At 32.2% G+C, this 12,647-nt stretch overlaps 1 protein-coding gene across 1 annotated transcript; it reads right to left on the reverse strand.

The window, feature by feature from the left end:
- Positions 1 to 7,785: 7,785 nt before the first annotated feature.
- LOC119673297 lies at positions 7,786 to 9,129 on the reverse strand. The gene has a single exon (XM_038084563.1). It carries the CDS (start codon positions 9,112 to 9,114, stop codon positions 7,786 to 7,788), a length of 1,329 nt encoding a protein of 442 aa, XP_037940491.1. The 5' UTR covers positions 9,115 to 9,129.
- Between the last annotated feature and the right edge of the window lie 3,518 nt (positions 9,130 to 12,647).

Raw genomic sequence — 12,647 nt, forward strand, 5'->3', positions numbered from 1 at the left:
TACCAACGTCACCATCCACCGTATTCCACTGTTCCTATCAAATAAATTTATTGTAGGACTGAACCTTGAATCCGGCGAGCAAAACCCCGGCCAGAAAGGTTCGTTACAGTCCCAATGTGAATGTTATTTCATTTGCAGCATGCTTTGTAAGCAGCGCTGTGCATTTTTTATTCTGAACCTTAGTATATTTTAAGAGGAATGTGTTTTCTCTTTCATTAATTATAAGTAATGTTGGGTATAACACTCTGAACCATTCGACGCCTCGCCTCAGATCGTATGTTATAATGAAAGTTTATAATGGGAGTATTCTGGGTCATTGATTATTCCACACACCAATATCTATTACGAGTATATTTCATAAAAGAAATACACAGCTTACGTTAGCCTATTTGAGGGCTTTCATTTCAAAGTTGGTTAATTTCACTTAGTCGTCTATATAAAAACTAAATGTAGGGAACAAAAAAATATGAAATATTATTTTATTACACTCCTGTCTAAAACATATATCTTATAGCTTATATATATATAAATTATTACTTCAGAAGCAGTACTTTCAAATATTTAAGTAAAAACAAGACAAATTAAGATTTTCTTTTAGTTGTTAGTACGTTTTTTTAAATTGAAATATGCCTTTACTAATAATCGTTTATCACAACACAGCAACACTGTTTTTCTACATATTTTTTACTACTATCCTTTACTTTATTTCGTACTATTTTTTCTTGTTGATTATCCTTATTTCTCTTTTGAAGTGAATACGAATTTAAGGTTGTTCTCAAAAGTTCATGTACCCAGAACTTTTTATTTGATTTTACTGTAACACTACGTACTCTACTAGAATTCTACGAGTACTTCCAATATTTGACCGCTCCTTCGAGTGCAATGAAATTTCACGAGCAAAACAAAACAAAAAATCGGAAAAAATATCCTTTCACAAATAGGATATGAAAAAAAAATAACAAAAAAGAAAGAAAAAGAAAAACTAAATGGTAAATTAGCGCGTGCTACTTTAGTCTTACATGTGCTCAGACAGGGCGTGTTTTGCGTCTACACTCGGAAAGGATACTGCATTCATAAGGCAAATAAATGCGGAATTTTCTTGTACTTTGAAATTTTCTTTGTGCTTCCTTTAAGAAATTCCTGAAAATCTAACTCCCTACCATTGCTTTCTTTTGCTGGTTTGACCTTTTTGTTTACTTGAGCATTGCTTTGATTTTTATCTGTTTGTATTGGATATTGGGTTTGGCTTAGAGGAAAGTATGAGATTTTATTTTGCTTAACGCTCAAATGCACTTTGTTCTTTGAATCGAAAAAGTTACTATGTGGTATATTCCCTTCATCCATTTTATTTACATTAGGGAAAACATTTAAAAAAAATATTTCCTCTTCGTCTAAGGGGTTTTACATTCAAACAAAAACATATTTTGAAATAAAAAATGTAATAATTATGTTTATGATTAAGTAAACTTTGTATCTTTGACTATTTAAATGTATTGAGTCCCTAAACTTTCTGCACAGATATTATTTTGTGCTTTTTAAAGTCTGACATATTTATTACATGATATTTTGTTTAAGATTACTTAATGAATTAAATGTTTATAATATTTAATTTTTTTTATTTGCGTATTGAAATTACAAAATAATTCTAGTGCGAATATATCTCACTTTCATGTATTTTTATCTTGACAAGAATAAAGCAGCTTTTGTTCAGTAAAAGATTTAACACCTTTACCAAATAAAAATTTAATTCAAAATTTGATTAAAAAACAAGTTACTAACTTTTTTGAAGCCCCATAAGTAACTTAAATAGATAATAAAATATCAACAGTAGAAGTTTGAAGCTGAACTACAACATTTATCACATGGATTCACTGAACAAGATAGGAATAGGAATAAACGGGGTACTAGCTCCCAACGGAGCGGAACACTGCGACCATTATTGACCTTTTGTGCTGCTACTTAACAAGAATAAAAATTCAGAATATAATCTAAAATATACCAAATGAGAATTATAACATATTTATTATATTAACTATATTCACTCCAGTAATATATATTATGAATATATATTAATATATATAATAATTTACATACTACAAACATTATTATTATTTTTGTTATATATATTTAGTTTCTTGAGGTTATATTTCTAAATCGAATAATTAAATTTTACATTTATGACATGTTTCCTATTATATATAGGCAAATTAACTGAAAAGCCTCGTTTCTTATAAAGATGAGAAAAATTGAGAAAAAATGATGTTATAACAAGTTGACTGCATTCGATTAACTTAGTACTTTAGGAATGTTTAAATCTGCAATTTATGAGAGTAATTGAAAAGTTGATTGCACAGATCTTTTAATAAAGTTACATACCTACAAGGTGAGATGAAAAAACTGCAACAAAGTAAAACGCCATAATTTTTTCATTTTTTTTAAATTTTATTGAATGAAAGCAAAAAATGTCGGAAATAACATCAAATTTGAGAATCGGTTTAGAATTGTTCGAATTGGCCACCTTTGGCACGAACTATGGCCTTCAAACGGCCAATGAAACCATCACACGCTGCCCGAAAGTGGCTCTGTGGTATTTTGTCCCATTCTCGGCGAAGCGCTTGCTTGAGATGATCGACACTTTGGTATTTTTTAGTGCCAACCTTGCTTTCCAAAATACCCCAGGCACAATAGTCCAACGGATTGGCATCCGGAGATTTTGGTGGCCATTGTGCGGTGGAAATGAAGCGAGGAACCTCATTTCTTAACCATTCTTGGGTGGCGCGTGCTGAGTGCGATAGTGCTGAGTCCTGTTGGAATGTTCAAGGTCTGCGGCCGAAATGTTTGCGTGCCCAGGGCTTCAGAACTCCCTCCAAAATATTTTCGCGATAGATTTGCGCATTGATTTTGACCCCACGGTCGATGAATACGAGCGGCGAGCGACCATCGGCTGTTATGGCGGCCCACACCATCACCATGGCCGGCTTTTGAGTTGTGGTGGCCAACCGAAGTTGCAAATTTTCAGCCGACCTCTCTGGCATGTAAACACGATCATTTTGTTTGTTTACAAACTGCTGGATAACGAATGGTTTCTCATCGGAGAAAACCAAATTCGGCAGTTTACCACTTTCGGCCAAGCGAAGCAACTCTTTAGCTTTTTCGAGTCTAACTTTTTTTTGCGCATCAGTAAGATCTTGCACTTTTTGGAACTTGAATGGCTTTAGTCCAAGCTCATTTTTCAATATTTGCCGAATGGCATATTGCGATATGTTCAGCTCACGAGCCATTTTTCGTCCACTGCGACGCGGATTTCGTTCAATTAGCTTCTTCACTTTTCGAACCATTTCTGCCGATGTTGCTGTTTTTTTTCGTCCACTTCCTTGACGTCGGGCTACGCTACCAGTATCATAGTAACGAGCGATGGTACGAGACACAAAACATTTATTCACTTTTAAATGCTGGAGGGCTCTAACGATAGCCACTTGTGGTTTTCCAGCCAAATGCAAAGCAATCACACTATCACGCTTGAATTCCATCACAAATAACTTTTTTTCTGAAAAATTCCCACCAAAATGCTTTTGTGGGCTTGTAAACAATATAATGAGCTGTCACTAGAATAAATCTGACAGCTGTGGGACGAGCGGTTTAGAAATGACAGCAGTCTGAAGTTGGTTGCAGTTTTTTCATCTCACCTTGTATATATTACTTCTCATGCTTTTTTATTTTATTATTTTCTTTAATAGAAGGTAATTATATTACCACCTTCTTTCTTTCTTATATACATACTTTATATTGAAGGTTTTTTATATCGTTAATTTTTAACATACCCCTTTCTTTCGCCTAAAAATCCATTACACAAAATTGTTTTTTACATTTCTTCAACTAAGTAATCATATCACACATTTAAGCTGAATAGATCCAGTGTATTAATAGAAAGACCCCTATGTATTTTTGCCCAATGTTTTTTATCGTTAATTTACGATTTTACTCTATTTTTCTATTCCATATCATATAATTTGAAAATAGTTTATTTGTTAAAAAAATATTAACCTATTGAAAAATATTAATTCGATATAAAAATGATATAGCTTATATTTATAGCTTCATATAGAGACTAAGATCATAAATAGAAGGTTAATCGATATGGGGTATAAATACCCCATAGAAAAACATATTTTCAGTATTTCCAATTTTGTTTTGCGTAAGCACTTTATCCGAGCTACAACAAACATTTTTTAAAAAAATTAGCCAAATGGGTTCAACCGTATTTATCCTACAGCAATTCATTTTTATTTACCATATAAAGATTTTTTTTATATAAAATTTTATGATAATATTAAACTTGTCTGTTATTAATTTTGGTAATTTTTTACTTACTACATTACACTCAGATTAAAAACCCTTCCCTAAGGTTAATACCATAAGTATAACTGCCTCAATTCTACCATTATGTAAATTAAAAACATCAAATTCCTCTTCATTATTTATGTTGGAGTCCAAAATAAACGGGTCTTTTTTAAAGTAGGTATTTGTAATAATCTTTATTACTTATATTATATTATATTTATATTACTTTATTAAATAAAGCAATCTATAGCCAATTGCATGCGTTGGTAAAGAAGATCCTTTACTAGTGTGCTGCCTTTAATATGACAGTTTGTTTGAGTTTTATAACACTCTCAAAACACACAGGAAGTCCAGAAATGACATACATAGATCTGTTTTCTAGACCCAAAAAGTTCTTTTTCGTATTCACATGGGAATATGCATGCTTCAATGTTTTAAATAAAATTTGTACTGATTTCAAAAAAATGTTTCGATTGGCAAGAACTTTAATTTTCAGACATTCCGAGTGATAGTTAATAAAAATCTAAAAAAATAACAAGCGCGTTAGTATAATATTTTGTAGGTCAAACTGCTTGACCAAGCGCCTTTTTTGATCTATCGGTAGTGACGTTAGAGTATATAGGATTTAAACCACATAATTACGTTTTTGGTAAGTAATTTTTATGAGGATTTAATAGATTCTTTATGCTCGCTCCTAAACTTACCGTTAGTTATTTTTGCCCTTAATAAAGAGAATGAAGAATGAAGAACGTGTTTTATTGATTAGATTTTATGAGACAAGTTAATATGCAAAATACTGGTAAGCTCCATATTTTTGAGATAATGGAATCATTTTGTTCACTTTGGATTTCGGCCGACCAATTTAGTAGATAGATAAAATTGAAGCGCCTAAAACTCGCCCTTTCACATATTTGTAAATATGTGAGTTAAATAGACATCACGTCAAAATATCTGAATAGTAAATAGTAAATAATTAATCAATAGTAAATAATTAACAAATTCGAATTCGAGTTACAACTACTATATAAGTGTGAAGAGTACGAAATCCTGGTTGAGAGCCAACTTATTTATTATTGAAAAATATTTTTTTTTTATGTTCCCACACCGAATTCCATTTAAAATGTTTTAAATTGATTTTAATTGTCCTTACTCAATTTCAAGCCAATTATTTTAAAAGCATATTTTTGTTGCTAACAATGGAACAAGCCCGCCATAGACTGTATTCGGTTTGGGTTCGAATTTGAGGCCGGATGGAATTTCTTTAAAAGACATATTTGCGTTTTATTTGTTTTTTGTTTACATTTCGCTTATCCTTAGGGAACAAAACGGGAAAGATTGCAGTGCGACGGTTTAATAGTGAAGAAGCCACAATCCGCAATAAGAAACTGCGGGGAAAGAAGAAAATGTTTAAAAGTTTGGTGGATGAATTATGATATTTGGCGAAGATTTATGAATAACAAAAGCATCTTAAGTTGTTTTTATTGGTAAATGTCTACTTATGCATCCTGCTTCCGTCGTCAAACACCACCATAACATTTGATACGTTCGTGCAAGTAGAGGAGTGCAAGAGTGAAAAATTATTAAAAAGAATCTGTCAACTGTTAAGATGCGATATAAGTTATAACTCTGCTGTAATTAGCTTGGGTTACAATTTTTACACAATATATTTTTATGAATTTGTTAAAACGCACTTTGAAGCAAAAATATTAGATGAGTTATTTATGAGTTATGAGTTGTCAGTTGAGTTTTACTTATTCCTTAGATAGTCTATAATTTAGATAGTTGGTAGTGCAAAGATCATTTGATTTAAATAATACAAAATCCAAAATAATACATTTTCGAAATATATAATAAAAATGATTGTGTTTGAGTAAATACAATTAAAGTTAAAGAGGTTTTTAAACACATATAAATAAATAAGTTGTTATTATTAAATAATTGTTATTCACTGCTAGACAACCGCAGCAAAGACCAAAAGTTTCAATCCGGTCGGACCTTGCTATCTGCTGTCTTCTATACGTTATTCATTATTACAACAATTCATCAATTTGTTATCCTAAGATAAGGTATATTATGGGCAATTGAGTTTGTTGCGATTGAATCTGAACTCGAGTTCTCAGTTTCGAGAAACTCGAGTACAAAAACAAAATCCTGTTTTTCTTAATTTGTTCTATTTGTAAAAAATTGAATTTTAAATTTAATCACTCTCGTAACGTACTCCCGTTAAAATATTTAAACTATTATTTAAATATAGACAGATTGCAGAAAATAACATTTTTGTTAGAATAAAGAACTACGATTACGAGAATGGGAGTATTTAAGTACGATTCATCTTGAAACTGTGTTCATCTTAAACTCTGAAAACTAAATATTTGTATCGATTAATATCAGTAAAATGGTCGTTAATGTAAAAAGAAGAAATTAAGAAGTTTCATTTCGTGCCTTAAATTATGGAAATAAATGATATATATTAACGATTGGAATTTGTTGACTGCTTTAAAGACAACGTATTCACTGTTGAGCAATTAACATTTTAGTCTACATGTGCGAAAATGATTGACGAAACTTGTGTAAGACGAACATTTGCAACCAAATCGGAAGTCGATTTTTTGCTACATTTCAGCTTTTATCGAACGGATCCAATGAATGGAATGAAAATTAATATCCTGGAAAACATTCTGGTGCCCGTGCTGCACACCGCGAAAGCTGTAACTTCAGTAATTTCGCTGACGAATGAATAATAGACAAAAACACGGCAAAAAATTCAATGAACGACATTTTTTGTTGATTTTTTGCTTTTACGCCCAATTGACGATTGCCCCCACATCTACAACCTCACAGTACTTAAAGATGAAATTATGCCCCGCGGTTAGTAGCGCGCCTGTCAGTAAATGATTTATGAAATTGTTTTTAGATCTTTATCTTTAATTTGGCGCAGCTCAGTGATTTTGTCTCTTAAAGGATAATTTTTTCTGGATTTTGCTTTATTACTGTATTACTTAAAACACCATAATAAAAAATCACTCATATTTTTAGAATTTCATTAACTTTGATAAAAAGGGGATTTTAAATTTTTTGCTATTTCTCCCAGAAATTGCTGAATGAATGATTACTCCGCCACGGGGTAGTCATTTGCACATTGGTCTTGATGGATTTCAATAAATGCGCGACACCTGCTCCTTTTGTATGTTAGCACTTCAACGTTATCGAAGTTGATACATTTAATTTCTTTGCGATTATATTCCTAATTTATAACTTAATAAATTCGAGCTGCGTCACTAATCTATCAGTTTACTAAACCAAATATTCTAGTTTTATTATTATCAAGGAAATTTTTTTCAATTAATGTAGATCTGTTCTGAGAACTGTAAGTTCAATTTGATTTTTTTTAATTTTATTATCTGTAGTTATAAATTAAAATAATATAAATATAATTACAAAAATTTAATCAATTTGTGCAACGGTGGACCCATCCGGACTTGTACATCGGCTACTATTGACGTCAGTGCGATATTTGATGGTGTCAATTATTTCAACATCAATATCTCGTTCTCTATTGTTGACATTTTCATTACAATTTTCGACAGAATTGCGTCCATCAGAATCAGCATCGCAATCAGCATCTGACTTATTGTCAATATCAAATGTACAGCCTGTGCTCTGTTCAGCAGCAATAAGATCGCGCGCTGCAAATTGATATAATCGAGGCAAATGCTGTAGCATGTAACTGGTACTGCTTTTTGTGACTGGATGATTTTCTTTAGTTTCACCTAAGTCATAGTATTTCACATAATTTTCAAATTTATTGGCCACATTCGAAGTGGTCACTAAGTTAATAGCATCGGAAGGAAGAACTGTAGATTTTATATCGTTGGAACGTGGAACGGGAACAGTAAATGCAGAACCATGCCGTTGTTTATTCGGTAATGCTACCACATTCGATTCCACTCCATTCTCGTTATTAGGACTGCTGTTCTCTGTACTTGTGAGAGGTGAAACATTTTCTTTCTTTCGATCATATATATGACCAGAAACACGTAAGTCGATAAAGAAATGTAATGGATCTATGCCGTAGGGTGAGTACAAAGGTGGATACCAAACTGGAGGTGGAGGTGGTAAAACTAAATCTTGTGGTGGTAGTGAAGCAGCCGACGGTACATTATCTATGGCATTACTACCACTATTCGCACTTTCAGTTGTAGGGTTAGAACCGTTTTCTTCCAGTTCTAGTGTCTCACTGGAAGATGTTGTGATTGGAAGCTTAACATCTACATCTTTTACGGTTTCATCAAGCTTCCAACACTTATTTTGTAATTGAAAATATGACTTATTAGTCAGTTCTAACGGCTTCTCTGAATTAACTCTAGCACCATGACTTTTTAAATTGTTATGCTTTTCTTCAGTTTCTTTACGGTCACGTAATTGCTCATAATATGGTAATCTGTGCTGTGACCACGAACGTTTCCGTGGTCGACGAGATAGCACAGATTGCTGCATTTGCAAGTTACGAGCATTTTCATTATTGCGTGCCTGAACCAATGTGCGCAACATATCACTGAAGAAATAATTATTTGGACCTATTGGAGCAGAGTACAAATACGGTGGTGTAGCAGCCATTAGACGGCTTACATAATCCTGATTACGAAGATCATTGATATTCGTTTTACATGCAGAATGGCTTGTGCTCATATCCTTGGAATTTTTTTGATTTTGTTGTTGTAATTGCAACTGCTGCTGTCGCTGCTGTGATTGCTGTTGCTGCTCATCTGACATGTTAAGTTTTTACAGTTCAAGCTACACAAGAAAAGGAAACAGATAAGTTTATATTTTATGAATTTGTATTAGAATATAAAGCAAAATATAATAACGCATTCATACATCTCAACACGCACAGCAATGGTTCGAACGCCCAAAAAGTTGGCACGCAAATTGTATAGGAGTGCAGCTTATCAGGCAGGATGTTTGACTAGTAAGACAAGTTGTTTTTGATTTGAATGGGAGGAAACATGAAACTTAAGATTTATATTTTTCGTAAGGCAAAATCGGAATCTCAGCATGTCTTCGTCGACTCACAATTTCCTTTATGTAACTGCAATCTGAGAATAAACACACTTAAATTAAAGCATGTTAATGCTAAGGAAATGTATTTGTCATTAAATAACTAGTAAAGTGGAATATGAGTTAGCAGAATTAAAGCGAGCAGTGCCTTTCTGCATTACAAGAAACTGTAAAAACAATATTTTATTTATTTAATTTAAGTGAAACTGATTAAAATTCCATTTAAGTCACACAAAAGAACTTAGAATATCCCAGTTTTTATAGAACAGTTAATGAAACTACTTGTTGTTGTTTTTGTAAGGAATAGATATAATTTTTTTATTTATTTAAAGCGATTTAAGATTAAATCCATTCGTAGATGCTTCTGTGGTGACATGATATGTAAATTGCTGTCTATAAGCTTTGGTGAATTCTGTAGCTTCGATGACAATAAAGGTTGCAATTTCTAAATTGAATAAATTAAACGTTGTTTTGTATAAGTTTTCACAAAGGTGTTTTTGCTAGTTTGTTGTTAACGAGATCCTCTATCATTTGTTTATAATATTCCTATAAGCCTGGTCACAGTTGTCCGTATCCGGTTTATAATTTAGTCTCTTGCTATTCGGGATTTTCAGGTACTTTCTATAAATGCTTTCACAACTAAAAATCCCGAATAGCAAGAGACTAAATTATAAAACGGATACGGACAACTGTGACCAGGCTTATAGGAATATTATAAACAAATGCCACAGGATATTGTACATGTTTTTTTATTATTTTTATTATCTTTTTTGTTGTTGTTTTTGTTGTTATAATTATTATTGTACTTATTGTATGATTTTCTTTCTAATTTTCCCATTTTAAAAATTTTACATTGTATAATTCGTTAGGTTTCCTGAAGATGACTATCGCAGACAATCAAAATATCTGAATGATATTTTAATAAAATACAATTTCTTTCAATATAAATAAAAAATTAGCCCGTAGAAACAAATTGTTATTTATGTGCATTAAATATTTGACCCAAGAAGCTGGCCAAATTCGTTTCCGATATTTAAAAAACTGGAGAACACTATTTTAATGGTCTTTTTTATGCCATCTGTATTTTTGACGAATAAGGTGTTGGCAGTAGAAAACAAATTAAATAAGTAATTTTTGGATTAAAGCGAATAATAATTGTGAAGTTTTTAATTTTCAAAGAATTATGAAACACCAAATACTAGCTCTTTTGTCATTTAATAACTACATGAAAAGAGGATGTTTTAAAAAATTATTTTGTTTTCATCACATTTTGTAATGTTTTGCTTTTCAGTAGATGAAAGCTATCGAAAGAAACAGAACACTTAGACAGAGAAGGTATATTGAACTGTGAATCTCATTCCGATAAAGTGCAAAAACTTTTAACTTATATTAAGAAAGCGGAGAATGAATACCATAGAATCGGAGATAAGGAACTGATATTTGAGCTACTTCCGACTTTCGTACTTGGTGTACTTTAAGTGTAAGTCTTGAGACAGCAGAACAGAAACATATGATATGTTGCATAGTGATATCGTGCTACAAACAAAGTGGACATAAACTATTGTCTGAAAACCAAAATAAAAGAATATTTTACACTAGTGGAGTGACCAGTGATCGCACGAATATGTAATCTACTGTGCTTGCAACATATAATCACACGATAGCCTGTAGTCTTTCCCCTGAGTTTAGGCTTGTAAAATAAAATTTTACAAACAAAATATTATGCTTCAACATGGAAGAATAATAATAAAACAATAACAAAAGTAACAAGTATTACAAACCACCACCAAATTTAATACAATAAATAATAACAGAACAATAATAAAAACTTATAAACAAAACGCCGTTGCATTCGCAAGAACAAACCACTAGCATACATCACACTTCTCCGGTATAAAAGGCGAAGCAAAATCGCAATCGACACAGCGACCTTACGATCAGATCGTATTCATAGTGCCGCCTAAATGCAAGGAAGAAATTTACATTTCTTCAACAAAGCAATTTTCAAGCGGGTTAGAAATCCACATTTCTAACCCAAGATCAATTATACTTCGAAGAAATTCACATTTCTTCAGCAGTCATTCTCAGGACAGTCAGCAAGGTAACGAGCTAGAAGACAGATCGCTCCAAACATAAGTGCCTAAGCATCAGGAATAGAAATTCTCATTTCGGTTCCCATTTTTTTTTTTGTAATAGAAATACACATTCCTATTGCATATTTATTATTAACGAAATCAACATTTCGTTAGTAGCTCCGTAGAATAGAAATTTACATTGCTATTCCCATGTCTTTTATTAAGTAATAGAAAAACACATGTCTGTTGCTTATTTATTACTAACAAAATCAACATTTCGTTAGCAAATCAAGTGGTAAGGTGATAATTACACAGAGATATTATCACCCATACCAAATAAACGGCTAACGAAATAAACATTTCGTTAGTGACCATTTCCAATGTGGGGAAAATTCCCATTTGCGATCACCAATAAATCGTTCCTGCACAAACGAAATACACATTTCGTTAGTAACCGTACAGGGCGTGGTAGATATTTACATTTCTACCACGAATCCATTGATTTCACAGCAGAGAAACCTAGTTTCCAGTAGCAAAACCTCTGTCTATGGCATACGTCATACCATTGCAAACTTTCCACTGCTCCTATCAAATAAATTTATTGTAGAAGTGTACCTGGAATCCGGTTCCCAGGTTCGTTATACAGACTGAACAAAGTAGTGTCCCTGCAACCATCGTGATTTCGCAATTCATTATTTGATTCGGATTGAATACTACCACCAACCAGGTGCTGTACTAGATCTGATTTTTGTAAGTTCATCCGTAACTTAATTTCCTGATATACCGAAATCGTTAGGAACTCATTAAATTGTTAAGTCGTTGTATTTAAGGACAGAATTTATCGTGATTTTATTATTCTCGCACATCACGATTTAGTCAATTTTGAAAGTTGCAGTATTGAAATTACTGAATGGAAAATTTCAGAGATTGAAACAATCAAGAAGTTGCCACAGTAGATGTTGTTCCAGACGTCCTGTGATTTGAAATATCGTTTCGACATTTTTAACTTTAAAATCTCGTCTGTTAGTATAAAAGACTATGTTGTTTCATTCGATTAATTTTTATAAAAAGGGAAAAAAGTGGACTAATATTTTTTATATGTATGAATTATTTGCTTGCAAAAGTGACAACTTTTTAGAAGTGTTAATTTTAAATAACACAACTCAACTACGT

The sequence above is a fragment of the Teleopsis dalmanni genome, chromosome 1 (genome assembly GCF_002237135.1).
Source record: "Teleopsis dalmanni isolate 2A chromosome 1, ASM223713v2, whole genome shotgun sequence".
NCBI lineage: Eukaryota > Metazoa > Arthropoda > Insecta > Diptera > Diopsidae > Teleopsis > Teleopsis dalmanni.

Excerpts from the sequence above, each read along its gene's own strand:
- LOC119673297 (XM_038084563.1), bottom strand. The coding sequence starts at position 9,114 with ATGTCAGATGAGCAGCAACAGCAATCACAGCAGCGACAGCAGCAGTTG.